We start from the raw sequence: 16,099 nt of genomic DNA, 5'->3' as shown, positions 1-16,099 counted from the left end.
GAAATGGCGGCGGCGCGGGGCTCACGTGCGCGCTCACGTGCGGCGCGCGGGGCGGCCCCGGAAGCGCTCGGCGGCGGCGGCGGGCGGTGCCGGGCGGTGCCGGGCCGAGCTCGGCGGGCGGGGGCGCGGGATGGAGGTGATCAGGAGCAGTGAGTGACCCCCCGGCCCTGCGTCCTGAGCTCTGCGCCGCTGGCGCTGAGCTGTCTCGGTGTCCCGGCGTCCCTGCCGTGGGCGGGCGGCCGCTCCGGCCTCAGCCTCTCCTTCATGGCGAAGGGGTCCCCATTCCCCCGCTCACCCGTGAGGCGCAGCCCTGAGCGTGAGGCGCGGCCCCGAGGCTGAGCGGGCGGCGGGCAGGCCCTGCCCGCCCGAGGGGCGCCGGGCTGCCGTTCGTAGTCTCAAGTGTGTTTTAACCCTTTACCCGCAGACTTTAAGGATAACCTAAATAAAGTGTATGAAGCCATTGAAGAGTCGGACTTCCTGGCCATCGACGGAGAGTTTTCAGGTACAGTTGCGCCTCTTTTGTCATTGTGAGCTGTTGACAGTCTCTGACGGGGGCTGGTTTGACCTCGGTGCCCGAGTTCGCTCCTGTGATGTATCTCAGAGTTGGCTTGAAACAGCTAAAGCTGAGGCTACCACAAAGCGATTAAACCACTTATTACATGTGTGATAGCAAGGCTTTGGTCATAGATGCATGCCATGCTTACGCTGCTTGTGCTCCCAAACTAATCTTTCAACATGACAACTGATAGTTGTTGCAGCTCAAGGTAAAACCAGGTCGTATGTGTGCCATGAGAGCAGTGGATTGGGATAAGTGAGGGAGATCCTGCGAGTGTTTGGACAGTGAAAGGCAGCGCTAAGGGCACGTGTGCTTGTGAAGCCCTGAGGGTGTATGCAGCAGAGAGAAGCTTTAGCAGGTACTTCGCTTTTGGGATGCACAGTTCAGTTCACTGATGAGACTAACTTTTGTTATATGGGGTGTTTGTGGAAGTACAGATGTTGCATATTGCTTAAGGTGACTAAGTTATTCAATAAATCTCTGGGCAATGTTCTTCCCATTTTTAGTTTGCCTTTGTTCCTGTATTGTGTTGTGAAGCCCATTTACATTAGGGTACTGATAGGTATTAGCCTGCTACTGACATGTTGAATAGGAGCCAGAATGACCGAGCTTTTGCTGAAGAGCTTTACTTCTCTCCACTACTTCAAGAACACCACTATTAAAATTAGTGGCTTATTGCTGTAGTATTTTTCTCAAATTAAATAATTGTAATAAATACTTCAAGTGAAAGCATTTTTCTCAAGTTGCCAGGTGTTGCATTTCTTTGTTGTGGTTAATTTTGAAAATCTTACCAATCTACTTTTTCAGGGATCAGTGATGGGCCTTCAGTTAGTGCATTAACAAATGGCTTTGACACTCCAGAAGAAAGGTATCAGAAACTTAAAAAGGTAAAGTGTTTAAAATGAAAACTGAAGCTGCTTTTGGTGCAGCATTTCATTTGTGTGACCAACAGGAGGAAAGAAAGATGGAACTTCCCTCAGTTCTTGTCTCTTTGTGGAATGGAAATGCATATTGAAGTCATCTTGGGCCAATAGTAAGATGATTAAATGGGGATGAAAACTAGCAGAACAACTCTGGTGTGTTAACCTTAAAATTACCGGCAAAATGAACACTGGTTAAGACGATTCGCTTTACTTAATTTTGAAATGGAGAGAAATCATATGTGGGTGTAACCTGGTAATTTTTAAATGTGTGTATGTTTTATTCTCATGCAAAATTTTTCTTTCCTTTCCAGCATTCCATGGATTTTTTGCTCTTTCAGTTTGGCCTTTGCACTTTTAAATATGATGAGACAGAAGAAAAGTATGTTACTCTCTTATTTCTTGTTTTCTTAATTGAGGATTTTCTAAAGTAATACTGATAAGCCGTATTGACATGTAACTCATCTTTTCTACAGGTATATTATGAAGTCATTTAATTTCTATATTTTTCCAAAACCCTTTAACAGAAATTCACCAGATGTCAAGTTTGTCTGTCAGGTTAGTAGAAAAACAGTTTAATTTTATTTTATTTAAGGTATACCTGAAACAAACTTTAGCTTAAAAGGTAGAAGAATGTCAGTTTCTGGGCTGTTTTTTTTTTCTTATAAAATAAATAAGCATTAGTTAAGAACAATCCCAAAAGTGGGACCTTTAAGGGAATATCCTTGACTTCAGTTTTTAAATCTTGTTATGCATTACATTGTGTGAATTCTGGAATTTCAGATAATGTTCCAGACTTGGAAAGATAATTCTATTTTTTCCCCCTTTCTCTTTGAACTTCCAGTTTCATTGCTTTTTTAATCCTTTATTCTCATTTGCTTATCTTGCTTTCACTGCTTCCTAGACTATTGCCAACATTTTTATGGTCTCAGATTTGTTCTCCTGAACCACATTTTGCTTTCTTTAGTTTTTTATCTCCATATAGCTTGTTCTTTCATCTTTATCCCTTACCATATTCATGGTTTGTCTATATTATGGAAGTTGAAAATCAATAAGAAAAGTAGCATAGCCTGAACTCTCAGTGCCTTTTTTAGTGACACAGACTTGGTTGTTCTTGGCTTTGGACTTTGTATAATTTCTTAAAAAGTGTGAAAATAACTTAACTGATGCCACAGCTACTTTTGCCAATTGTAAAGCCTTTTTCTCTTGTTGCAGAGTTCAAGTATAGATTTTTTAGCAAACCAGGGATTTGATTTTAATAAAGTTTTTCGCAATGGTGAGTTACTTTGGTTTGTTTTCAATTTCTTTTAATGTCTGCAAAATTTATGATGACACCTTTCATTGTTTTCTGCAAAAGAAAAAAGGCTACCATACATGATACTGTCTTAACACATAATGAAGTTCTTGAATTATTCTTATCCAGTCTACTGTAACTGTGCTGATGGTAACTCCCTTTCCAAAAATTCATTGCATGGTTCAGCAGAACAGAATTCCCAGTAACATGAGAGCTTGGTTGTTTGGTTTTTTTTTTTGTATGGAGGCAAAGCGTGAATAGAGAGTAATGAGGTGTGGAGCTGTGTAAACTTCGGTAGGAATGGCTAGGAAAGGGATCCCAGTGCCCTGTGACTGGGGCTGCTGCAGTCTGTCATGCTGCTGTGTGCTGATGCATAGAGCAAGGAGAGCAGTGCTCAGGGCTTTTGTGGTTGTGACCTGCAGCTCTGCCGTGCTGGGGCTCCTTCCTTGTGCAGGGGAGGCTCTGCTGGGAGGCTGGACAGACACACACATCTGCAGCAGATCATTGAAAGGGAAGGATTTGCTTTCAGCCTGCAGGGGTGTAATAGAGGCAAATGCTTGAATCCCTATGCATCCCTAGTTATTCTCTAATTATGATGAGCTTTTACTTTTTTTGTTAGGAATTCCATATTTAAATCAGGAAGAGGAGAGACAGCTAAGGGAACAGTATGATGAAAAACGTTCTCAAGCCAATGGTGCAGGATCTCTGTCATACATTTCTCCTAATTCCACAAAGTGCCCTGTAACAATTCCTGAAGATCAGAAAAAATTTGTAGAGAAAGTAGTGTAAGTAACACTGTTTAGTATCCTCTGATGTTGCTAAAACTAAAATGTGAATAGTAGTGATATCTTCACATGTTGAAACCATTTATATTAGTTCACTGTTTGTAAAATGCTGCTCTTTTTGTTGTGAAGCATATTCTTGTCTTTTGGAGAAAGCTAAAAACTTCCAAAAAATAAAGTAGTAGATATAGAAGCGAATAATCTGTTTCTTCCAGGGAACAGATAGAAGACTTACTAAAGAATGAAGAAAGTGAAAGTTTGGAACTGGAGCCATGTACAGGGTCAGTTTCTGAAATTGCATTTCTTCTAAAATTTTTTTTTTTTAGTTTGGTCATGTAGAAATAGGAGAGTGACAGGGAAGAATATGTTTACTTGGGTTAACTAGCAAAATCTACATTTGACTAATTTTTGAATGTTGAGAAAATGTGGTGAGGTATATGGGTGTTGTAATTTATTTAAGCTGTAACTTCTTCAGTGTAGTGGCAAAATATTTAAGTATAACCAAGAAATATCTTATGTGTGTGAGCTGCCTCTTGTTACTGCTGAAGTGATCCAGAAACCTTGGAGATGCACTTTATAAAGAAACTTTTTGACTCTATTGTGGTATTGGTTGTTCACAGTTGGCAGTGTGTGACTGTTTTTAGTTGGTTTCTTTCCCAAAAATCTATTTAGCTTTGGAAACTAGGTATTTGGAGAATATAATTGTTTTAAATTCTTTTTTAAAAAATAATTTGGAAATAGCAGAACATGGTGAAGCTGGGTAGAAGGTACCATCACTGTATCTAAACTGAGTGATCATGAATACTCTCTGATGAGACGATAAGTGGGTAACTTTAAAACATGGTGTAAATGACTTTACAGTTTGGCAGCTGAACATGAGAATGCAGTAAATCTCTTCCTAGCCTTCAGTTCTGCTAGCAGTGACTCTTGCTTTAAAAATATTTCTACAAATGAACACTTAGAGTCTGCTTAAACTGGAAATCATTCCTAGGAGACACTCTGTGAAAGGATTATTAGTAACATGATTGTCTTTTGGTTTTAGATTTCAAAGGAAATTAATTTATCAGACCTTGAGCTGGAAGTAAGTTACTGGTAATACTGCCTTACTGTACATTTTTAGTACTTTTGATAAGAAATCTGGGTAAGATATATCTACTTTACCTTGGAGTGATTTAGACTTTATTTTTCCATTTAAAAGAAGGCTTCTATAATGTTCTGAAGATTAATTGCATTAAAATTATTTGTGATGATTAATTTAGATATTAAAGCTAGTATTTGTTTTATTCTATGTAAAATCTCTGAATAGAACAGTGCAGCCTAGAATTATGTAACAAATGCAGCATGCTAGATTTTTAGTGAGCAGAAAGTGCATGTGCTTATACAGATTGTGGGCTTTACCTGAAAAAATAGCAGTTCTGTAGTAGGTACTGGTATGGTTATAGTTTTCTGTTGAATGCCAAGCATGAGCACTTCTTAGTATATATATTATATATATGTAGTATATATATAGAGTGTATACACATATTTTATATATATATATACTACAACTTAGTATATTGCCAAAATGTATCTCTTAAGGCCTTGGGAGAAACTCCAAGGCTTTAGAATGAGATTTTCACTGTTCTGACTGTGGTAGTAAGATGTGGAAAATATGCAAGTCTTTTTTTGTATGCTTAGTTAATTCAGTGTTGCAGCACTGAACCTGGCATTCTGTTACTTTCACTGGAAGCAGATAAAATAAAGCTTCTCTCTAGAAAACGGAATCTGAAGAAGTGAGCTTGAGAACTAATCTGAAAAAAAGCAGATGTGTTTTCAGCCATTTCTCAGTGTCATTTTTTTAAACGTATCTATAGCTTCCTGTAGCATGTAGTTTTATGCCTAAAGTCTGACACTTATCCTTGCATCTTCTTTGAGTGGATGAAAGAATGTGTTCTTGAGTTGTGTTTTTTTAACGTTCAGCAGTGTTGCTTTATGTGAGAATAGCTGTGTACACTGTGAGTGTGTACTGGAGAGAGAAAGCCAAGCTGTGAAGGTAGCATGGAGCTAATTAAAGCAGAAGAATGAAGTTATTGATTGCCTTTGTGTCCTGACCTCCTCACAGATCCTCTTCTCTTTTGAAGTATTCTCTTGTGCATCAGTGTTTTGATGCATCCAAGGTTTGTGGCGTGCTTGGCAAGTGAGATGAAGGCTCAAAACTGTGTGAGGAGTCAGGGTGGAAAGGACACAACAGTGTTTGGAGTGTGCTCTCCAGTACTAATTTTAGGAGTAGCCGGAGGGTAAGGAAACTTGCTGGTTCTGAAGTGGTTGCAGAGTTGTAGTTAGTTTATTATAATGAGATTATGAGAGTAATTGCTACTGGTTAAGGAGGAAAAGGCAATATTCTCTTACTTTTGCTATCAACGTGAAGCTCTATGGCTCTGTGTGTGGTGTTATTTTGGAAATTAAATGTGGTTGTAGTGGTGTGATGCAACCCTGTTGCAGAGGTGATGACATTTGAGTTAATAATTCCTACTAAAATCTACTGTTAGCAGAAAGTTCAGGGTTGTTAATAAGTCCTCAAATAAGTGATGTATTAAAGAGATGCAGTCTTCAAAGAAGCTATCTTGGGGTTGCAATTAAATGAGAGCATTCTTGTTTTGGGTTTCTTGAAAGCAAAGATTCTAGATTGTGATGAAATATCTAGATGATGTTTACTTAATATCACCTAAATAAGAAATTACAGGTTCCACAAGATAGCATGGGAAATTGTGTAAGTGCCAGTTACTGTTAGGTAATGTGAGGAGGCCAATTAAGCTAGCCTATTGCTTCAGATTTTGCATTATTAAAATTAAAAAGAAACCTGTAGTAATTATTTTACACCTGAGACTTATAGAAATAATGAAACATGAAATTACTGAATTACTGTTGTGGCTTCACTATTCTAAATGCCAAGTGAATAGCTATTAGTATTTACGTTTAATTTGTTTTCATGTAGGTATCCGAAAGGTATCCACGTGGAAACTCTGGAGTCAGATAAGGTAACTAGGCCTGTTACTGCCTCCAACATTTGTTCTGTTGAAAGGAAATTGTATTTCTCAGTTTCATCATCTCTCCAGATTTTTAGAACAAACTTGAGCTTTCTTACGCAAATTCAAAGCATTTTAAATTGAACACAGTGAACTAGTTTCTATCTGACCAACATATGGAATGTGGGCATGCATTTCTGTGGCTTAATCTTACTTTTTAAACAGATACTAAAAAGTGTTTTAAAATACAGTGGATCTGGTGTTCAGTATCAGTGAAAAGCAGGTTGTGATCTTAGAGGAAAACCATCAGCATCTTGTGCTGTGTCCTCACTTCCCAGCATAGATCTCTGCTTCAAAAAGTATTTGAAACAAACTATTTGTAAGGAAATGCTGATAATCTTTTTTGAGAAGTAAAAAGCAGGTTTAGGAAAAATTAGGCTTGGTGGATGAAGCAAATACAGCTTTCTAAAATAGGCTTCTGGGAGTAGATGATAATGTGGTGCCCACAATAGAAACAGCTGCGTTGCCAGGTAACTGGTGCTGAGGTATGACAGCTTTCTTTACAATGTAAATTTACAGAAACTTGCAGCAATCTTAAATCTGAACTTCTCAAGAGTGATTCCTCAAACTATATATATATTTTTTTTTTTTAGAAGGAGAGGTATATTGTTATTACTAAGGTAGATGAAGAGGAACGAAAAAGAAGAGAGCAGCAGAAACAAGCAAAAGAACAGGTAAATAAATTCAATTCCATTCGTTTATGTGAGAGAGGAAGAGTGAGAATCTCCAATATCAGTCAGCAATGCAAAAATGCAGGCTAAGGTTTGGTATTGTTTCCCTTTGGTTTGCTGTGGCTGGCTGAATTTGATTTTCTAAATTCTACCAGATAACTTAGACTTTGCAACAGAGCAAAAAGTTGCAAGGCAATCTAAAAACATCTTAAAAATCAGAATTTGTGGAATACTGAATGAGTATTCTGGAGTAGTGACCACCTCCTTTTGTGAATCTCTGCTCTCCCAGAAATGTGGCCCTGTAAGAAGAAACATCAGTTTCTTGCAGAAACTCTTGAGTGAGTTGTTACACAGTTTGGATTCACAGTCTCCCCTTATATCACAAAGCTTGCTTGCTCATGGTTGTCTGAGTTAGTGTCCTGTGCAGTGGATGTGCCATTCCTCAATAGAGCCACGCTGTCCACTACTGCTGTGGTAACAAGCTGGTCACGCCTGGTGTATTCAGACACTCACTGTTTATTAGACTTCTATTTTGCTTACTGAGTGATGGAAATTTTAGGAGGTCATAAACTTGAACTGTGGGATTCCTGATCAAACTCCTGTGGTTTGTGCTTTCATATATCAAGATAAAATCAGTTTGGGTGGAGCAGATAATACTTCTGTGCAGAAAGCCTTTTAAGAGGGAAAGAGATATCTGAAGAGCCATTAACTAATGTGACATCTCTTTTTCCAGAAGGCAGGTCAGGAGCAATTTACTACTACAGTAGGGTTTTCTGAAGTGTTTTTAGTGGGGGTATTACTTGCTCAAACTAGCAGCATTTAGAGCTGAACTAAAGGAACAGTGAATATTTTTATTGAATTTCAGTTCTGGTTGAATAAAGACAGATAACACAAGGCAGAAATTGCTTCCAAAGACCTGAAAAAGAAGAATCTGTTACAGAACAGTTTGTGCTGTCAGAACCCCCCCAAATTAATCAAAAGTCAGTTTATACAACTACAGTGTTACATAATGTGACTCGCACATTTTAATGTTTCTCCTTGTTTTTGTTTATATAAATAAAGAAGAATGTTTCTTCCTCAATCTCTGTTAGCATAAAATTATGGTCTGATTTAATATGAGTGTCAATCAGGATTCAACCTGTTACATATGTATCAATATATGTAAAAAGTACAGCTGAAAATATGTAGGTTAATTTTACCTTCTGAGCTGTTTGCAGTGTCATAGCTGCTGAGCACTATTGGAGATAATGTGCTGACAATGAACTGTCTGCAGCTGATACTGCTCTGGTTGGGGTGAAGTTACCCTTCTTTGTAGCAGCCTGTATTTTGCTGTGCTTTTCTTTGTGGCTAAAACACGAGTGATACCATCCATGTGTTTTGTCTGCTGCTCAACAGCACTTGCACAGTGTCAAGGCTTTCCTTCCCACCTTCCCTCAGAAGCAAGGAGGCTGGAGGGTATGGGCTCTTATTATCCTTATTCACAAATCTTATTGTCTGTCTTTGAATTTTGGGTGAGGGTAGAGTGGTTGCTTGGCATCTGGCCAGGGACATCCCAGGACAGCAGCTTGTGACTCATCCTACTTGACAGGGGACTAGAGCTACATATAAAAATGGAAATTCTGTGAGCAGTATCCTGCTTTAACCTCTTGTGTTTTCCAAATATTGATATTTCCTTCATGGTCTGTTCTTGGCTATGTCTGACAAACAGTTTGAGGCAAGTTTGCAGGTACAGTTGTGGCAATATTTGTATTTATGTCTCACTAATGTCAGAATCTTTGCTTACAGGAAGAATTGAATGATGCTGTAGGATTTTCCAGAGTTGTTCATGCCATTGCTAATTCTGTAAGTTAATGTGATTTTTAACCTACCTTTGTTTGTAAGAAAAGATAATTCAAAGAAGGGATTCTTTTGCTGTTACATTTTGGAGGAGAAGATAAGATAGAAGTGACATTTTAAGTTCATGTTGTTTCATGTTTTACAGTGGTTGAGTGCAGTAGGTAAGTAAGCTCGAACTAAAGAATAGAGTGAAGAATCTTTCTGTAAGAGTCAAGAATAGCAAGTTCTTAGGGCTCTTATGTAAATAAGCTTTGGTGATTTTTTTCTCTGTTCTGAAAAGATTGTGGAGTTTTTTCCCTTTTTTTTTCTTGGCAGTTAAAGGCTGTCAAACAAGGACTATTATCATGTCAAATGAATCAAAGTTAACATTTAAAAAACTGCTTGAGCTTTTCGAAAGAGCTTGCTCATCTGGCATGAAAGGTTATGCACTGTGAGAAGCCAGACCATGCCCTTAATAACTATTGTATATTATAACCATAAGGAATATATTGTGTGTTGTTGCATAAGTAAATTGAAAGGTAATAGACTGAGAAATACCTTGACTTCAATCTTAAATAGATTACATTTGGAAGCCAAGTTGTAAATAGCTGTTCTAGTGCGTCTTCTTGACATAAGAATCTGCCGTGAAAGCCTGTGATAAATGGGTGGCAGTAGAAGAAAATGAGTGGCTGCTCTAAGAGAATGAAGGAGTATGTGGGGCAGGCAGAGAGCAATTGGGGAGGTTTGATGTGTACTTGTTCCCATGTGCCCTTGGCTGGCATCTGGGATAGGGATTTTCCATGGGCCTTTGCCATGGCCAGGACTGGAAATGTAACAGACCTTTAATGTTATTTTCACAGGGCAAGCTTGTTATTGGGCACAACATGCTGTTGGATGTTATGCACACCATACATCAGTTCTATTGCCCCCTACCTGATGTGAGTAATCTTTTGAATGTTCAGATGATGAAATAAATGCCTTAATGTATTTGTCTTTTAGTATTATCTCCACACTTTCTTCTGAATGGAAGAATTGGTCAGCCTGTGAACAACTGTAGAAAAGTATTTTTAAAAAAATCTGTTTGGTACTTCTGGGCTACTGCCTTATTGTCATAAATATTTATGTAGAAAGTTTAGTTGGATTGCTCTCCTTTGCATTTTTAAAATTTTCAAATCAGATGGTAGAATTGTGTTTTTTTGCTTATGTCAGGTGTATTTAACTGACTGACATGTTATTGTAGTTTACAAAACGGGAATGTGTGTTTTTAAAGAATATAGTACACTTTCTAAAATGATAAGCAGTCTTGTAGCAGGATGATGTTCCCTGAGGTGAAGAAGTATAATGTTAGAATAATTGGAGAGAGCAGACTTTGACTGCAGCAGGGCTGTCTAACAGTTCATGACTGGACAATTGCGGTGTGTTGGCACCAAAAACATTGAGGAAGCCAAAGGTCTCATTGGAAGGATGGCTTACATGACACTGTTACTTGCAATCTTAAAGGGCTTGTGGGTGTTTGGGGAAAGACTTGATCATAAGATGGGAAAAAGAAGTTTGGGACCAGTTAGAAAGTTGGAATGTTAGCAATTGTCAGTAGTTCCTGTATTTTTGACCCTTGAGAGATCTAAACCTGTAGGCAGTCATTACACTGAAATACAAAATGCTGGGAGCATTTAAGAGCTGTTAACTGGGCTGAAATCAGAAGTAGCCTAGGGTATAAAACAGGATAAGGTGTTGGTAGTGAGAGAATGTTTTATTACTAATGACAGACAAATCAGAAACACGTAGTGTGTAGTTCTGTGTAATTGCAGGTGGTTTCTATGGTAATGCTGACAAATACATCTCTTACAGTGAGAATTCAATTACTGTAGCTCACTTTTAGAGGCTGTTTGGATCATTGTAGCTACTGCTCTCTGTCCTCCTGAGACTGTAAACAGTTCACTGACTTGGATTTTATCTTCCGGTTTAATGTTAAATTAGGACCTAAGTGAGTTCAAGGAAGTAACATCATGTGTCTTTCCCCGGTAAGTTCTTAGTTCAAACTTTCAACCATTTCAGTATAGTTGTAGCAAGCTGATGGTTTTTGTCCTAGACCTGTACTCTAGCTGTTACAGGAAAAGAAATTGGGATCAGGTTAGATAAATACAATTTTTAAAGTAATTTTGAGCAGCTTTTTTTTCGGAAAAGCAGTGCTGTTGGTTCACTTCTTGGCAAAAGATGCACCCTTGCTATTCCCCTGGGTTTGGCATGATGTTTGGTGTTTTGAATGTACACTTCATTTGGAGCAAGATTTATTTGCTACTAGTTGTTTGCATCTTTTGCTGTTCCTTGGTTGCTGTCCTTCTTCATGCTGAACAAAGCCAAGGAATGTTTTGGCTGTTCCAAATCCAACAGTAATTTTCAGTAGGGTGTATCTGCTGTTTCCCAGCTAATACACTAAAACATGTTTTGGCAAAATGGGCATTCTTCTGTTTCAACCTATTTAGCTCTTATTTTGTTTCTAGGTTACTGGATACTAAACTAATGGCAAGTACGCAACCTTTTAAGGTAAGTTAATATTATAGAAAGATTTGAAGATACAAAATTGCATTAATACATGTGTATTGAAACAAATGATAATTCTTTGTAGAGAAGGATGTCTAATAATATTTTCTGTGATGCTCCTTGTATTGTACAAGAACAGTTTTTCTTTACTCGTTATCTAAATTACAGAATTTATAGAATGCAAATTTTTACTTTACTACTAGTGACTTTTGTCACTTTTGTTTGAAGTTTTATGGTAACTTGGCAGCTTTGGATTCCAAAATATGTAAAGTAGGTAAAGTATGATTAGTAGATTATTTTCTTCTTGTTAAGTAGCATGTCCCCATAGTAGATTAAAAAAGTGCTGTTCATGAACAAATAGGTTCTGGAGGCTGCTTGTATATTCAAAGCCTTAGAGTACTGTGAATGCTGACTTGGATTTGTCTGGAAAAGTGCTGTATCATCATTAGGTTCTCATGTGGCCTTTGCTCAGCGGGTAGTCAGCAGGAGGAAAAAAATTACAGGTTTCTCCTAGAATCTCTTACAGTATGAGTTTTATTCCTCTAAATAAGTATTGAGATAAGTGTTCATAAGCTCCTGTTTTCCCACACACCCTTGAATTAATTGAAAAACATGCTGAGGAAGCAGCATCTCTCTTTGTGCATAGCTCTGTGACTCCAGAGTATTGCTTAAAGAAGCACTGTTAAATACACATGTAGGTATTGTCAGGTTTGTGTTGCACACTGCTCTGGTAAGAATAGAGGCTTTGTGGCATTCTGAAAAGTAAGAAACCTCCACAAGTTTTATGTTTGGTACAGCTATGTTAATGTTTGTAATTCTACAGCAGATGCTCGTGTTTTTAGCCTGTTGTTATGAAACCCTACTTTGGTATGCCAAATTAATGCATCATTTGAGCTTGTTCATTGTACTTAGTTCTTGATAACTTTTCAGTCTGCAGACTCGATGAGTGTAAACAGCTAAGTTTGATTGAGAAACAAACTAAATCTGGTCCTCATAGATCTCAGACAACTTTAAGAAAGATTGTGGGAGATGTTTTGCATTCTCTGGCTGTTGATTCTGCATGTTTCCATTGACAACATATATTTGATTAGGGAATTAATCTGTAATAAATCTTTGTGGATTTTTATTTTATGCATATAGTTCATCAGTAGATTTCATTGATGCTACTCAACTAAGTTAAGTGTAGGAGCAACTTTCTGATTGTCAGGCTTCTTTCACTGTCTCTGTATGACTTTAAATCAGCAGTATTTACACTTGTAAACTATTAAAGAATGTCCAGTCAGCAAACACATTTCAGTACTCACCTTGAATGCCTTCAACCATTATGATCAGTATTTAGAATATTTGCCCTGCTGTTTGTGCTGCCTTTTCCCTTGCCACATGTACCCTGCATGAAACAAGATTCAAATAGAAATATTACTTTAGCATAATCCCTCAATAATTCTGAGCCCATTAATAAATACTTACGACTCGTTATGATGCAAGTGAGGCAAGGTAACTGAGATTTGTCTTGACACACCTCTGGTGCATTTGTTTGAAATAGGGCTCTGTGTAAATCCTTAGGGAACACAAGGTGGCAGCAGTAAATACTCATTTGATCCTGTTTGATTTCAGTTTCCAGGGAAAATGTGCTTGGCACTGACGATTAATGATGGCTTTTCTTGCAGGAGATGATTAATAATACATCACTTGCAGAACTGGAAAAGCGTTTAAAAGAGGTTCCATTCAGCCCTCCTAAAGTTGGTAAGGGTATATCAAAATGCTCTTATTTCTGAAATGTTTTGATTATTTTTGTTCTCAGTCTGCAATATAAATTCCCCTGCTAATATTTAGTGTTTTGATTAAGGGACTTTAAATGAGGGCACTGTACATACAGTGCAATTATATTTAGAAGTATACCTGGAAATTAATAGGAATCCAGACAGTAAAAGGATGGATGTGTTCAGTGAACAGCAGTTTCATCATCTTCTAATGATGGAATTTTTTCTTTTAGGTTGATTTTTGGGGATTAATTTGAAATTTGTTTAAAACTTTCATTTGGTGGTTGTCCTTCAGATCAAAGCCAGAGCACTCCAAGAGGCACAAACAAAACCAATAAAATTTATATAGCAGTGACCAGTCATGTGTGTTCTAGGAATTACTTAAGTTCTTTTAGTAGGAGAAAGGGTTTTTTGCTTTGAGGTGAACACAAGGATATTTAATCAAAGGGCAAGCTTAGCTCAAGGTTCTGGAATTTTCCTTAAGCTGCTGATTTAGAAAAGGCAGAGGAATACTGTAGAGTAGAATATGTTGAAAGTTCCAATGCTTGATCAAAATCAAGATGAGTAGTACTTTTTTATCTTGCTGAATGTGCAGAGCATAAACTCCAAATGCATTTTTCAATAAAGACATCCTTAAAGTACTTAGTTTAGTCTTCATTTAAATCTATTGAAAAATCTGACCTATCTGTCTGGTTAATAGTGAAGCTTTCAATTAGACTGTCTGTTCTCTTAAATGCAAGTCAGGAAAAAGATACTCTTTGTGAAGAATTCTGCTGTCACTGTCTTAAAATTAATACTTCATTTTGGCTCAGTAGGTCTAGGGACTAAGGCCTTTTTAATAGGAAAGACTTTCCATCTTATGAACCTATTCTTACTTAAAAATATCAAACAAAACTGCTTTTTTAAGAACTTTAGAAAATTCAAAGATTCTGAAAGTTGTGTGTTTATACAACATTCCCCAAATGATGTTATACACTGACAAAATAAACCTGTGGGTAAGCATACAGGACTATATCATAGTGTCTTTATAAATGTCTTTTTCCCCTCAGAAAGTGCAGAAGGATTTCCAAGTTATGATACAGCATCTGAACAACTCCATGAAGCAGGATATGATGCTTACATTACTGGACTGTGCTTCATTTCCATGGCTAATTTCCTAGGTACGTGTGAAATCTTTTCCAAACCTTCTTCCTGGTGCTCCCTGTAGCTGCTTATTACATACTGAATTTATTCTTCATTCATCAGGTTCATTCCTCAGTCCTCCGAAAAACCACGTGTCTGCTAGATCAAAACTCATTGAACCTTTTTTTAACAAGTAAGTAGTTGTACAAAAAATCTTGCTAAAACCTGGAAGTACAACAACACCAGCTTCAGCAGATCTACCTCTAGCCTTGGAATCTATAGCTAAGTGCATTTTTCTTTAAACTGAAATTGTTTTGGCTTACTGATTCATGCTGGTAATGGTGGAGAGGCTATGAAGTAAATACCTTTTTCTTTTGAGGAGAATGGTTTGCTTTCTGCTGACCTGTGAAAGGACACTTAAAAAGAGTTCCTGGACTGCTTTAATGGCATTGCCGTTATTTCTGGAGTAAGCTTTGGAAGTGGTGGAACTGAAGACAAACTGGTCAGGTGTTCTTTATGTTGTAGGACCCTCAGTAACTGGTGATAGTGAAAATTGAGTGTGCTCAGCAGTCTGGAAAAACTAAAATATCCCTATGGTAATGTCAGTCCAAATAGCACAAAGGATTGGTATTAACATTGTCAGGTAGCCCATTTTTACTGCTCATTTTTATGTGCAGTATTTTGCTTTTGAATTGGATCTTCTTGCAAGCTCTTTGAACAAATTGAAGTAAGACATGGGGAATCCAGAAATCTTTATTCACAGAATCCATCCTTTACATAATTAATCTGTAGATTTTACCTTAGGAAACTTCTAAAGATGCTGCAATCTGTCACATAAAGGAAAAGGAGTTAAAATTAAAAATATTCTAGTGCTTACTCTGTCTGTTTAAATTCAGGAGAAATTCCATGCTTTCAAACCTGTAATAGAGGAGTTGGCAAAATTAATTATTTTTGCTTCAGATGGCCGACACAAATGAGAAAATTACTGTGATCAGTGGCTTTCACCTTTCAGTGTTCTGAAAATCATATCATTATAGTGACAGCAATTACATGATTCTCTTGACTCTGACACATGTGAGGCTGTAACTCCATATATTTTAGCTGATATTACAGATATTCCCTAGATGAAACATGAACCCACAGTGACTGATTGATTTGAATGTGAAGGTGAAGATAGAATTGATCAGCACAATTTCATTTTAAGATGGGATTTGTCACTAGATTTTTTTCCATAATACCAACACACATGTGCCAAGTAGTAGGTGCCAATTGAGCAGGTTTATTTTTCAATCATTAGCCAAAATTCTTCCTAGAAATGAATATTTGCAACAAGTACAAACAGCAACTTCTAGAGTTGTCACAATAGTACATGAAATTTAGGCTTTTCAAATTAATTGTGTACTTGAAATGTGACATTCCTCCAGGAGTGACATTTTAAAGTTGTGAGAGTGAGTGAGAGGAAGCCTGCTGTGTATGTTCTAGCTGCAGGGCTAACTGCCTGACTGTATAGAAAGGAAGAGTTAACAAGCTGTAGGGAGAACAGCTGCCTTTTTTCTTTTTCTTTTCTAAGCAA

General features: G+C 37.6%; 1 protein-coding gene across 4 annotated transcripts in view; it reads left to right on the top strand.

Moving 5' to 3' along the window:
* Positions 1-6: 6 nt before the first annotated feature.
* Positions 7-16,099, top strand: part of PARN (poly(A)-specific ribonuclease) — a 45,101-nt gene continuing 29,008 nt past the window's right edge. Inside the window, exons 1-18 of one of the 4 annotated variants that reach the window (XM_002197500.7) lie at positions 7-149; positions 425-502; positions 1,364-1,443; positions 1,791-1,858; positions 1,953-2,034; positions 2,692-2,752; positions 3,390-3,555; positions 3,768-3,833; positions 4,595-4,633; positions 6,527-6,569; positions 7,211-7,291; positions 9,074-9,130; positions 9,964-10,041; positions 11,081-11,124; positions 11,605-11,647; positions 13,312-13,387; positions 14,454-14,564; positions 14,650-14,719. In XM_002197500.7, coding sequence (XP_002197536.3) covers positions 131-149; positions 425-502; positions 1,364-1,443; positions 1,791-1,858; positions 1,953-2,034; positions 2,692-2,752; positions 3,390-3,555; positions 3,768-3,833; positions 4,595-4,633; positions 6,527-6,569; positions 7,211-7,291; positions 9,074-9,130; positions 9,964-10,041; positions 11,081-11,124; positions 11,605-11,647; positions 13,312-13,387; positions 14,454-14,564; positions 14,650-14,719 — 1,262 coding nt within the window. In that variant the 5' untranslated portion in view covers positions 7-130. Of the gene's footprint in view, positions 150-424; positions 503-1,363; positions 1,444-1,790; positions 1,859-1,952; positions 2,035-2,691; positions 2,753-3,389; positions 3,556-3,767; positions 3,834-4,594; positions 4,634-6,526; positions 6,570-7,210; positions 7,292-9,073; positions 9,131-9,963; positions 10,042-11,080; positions 11,125-11,604; positions 11,648-13,311; positions 13,388-14,453; positions 14,565-14,649; positions 14,720-16,099 lie in introns of those variants that run through there. The other 3 variants (XM_030285250.4, XM_072935707.1, XM_072935706.1) reach the window with 3 other exon arrangements.

This window comes from Taeniopygia guttata, chromosome 14 (genome assembly GCF_048771995.1).
Source record: "Taeniopygia guttata chromosome 14, bTaeGut7.mat, whole genome shotgun sequence".
In the NCBI taxonomy this organism is placed as follows: domain Eukaryota; kingdom Metazoa; phylum Chordata; class Aves; order Passeriformes; family Estrildidae; genus Taeniopygia; species Taeniopygia guttata.
This window is presented reverse-complemented; position numbering and strand designations above follow the sequence as displayed.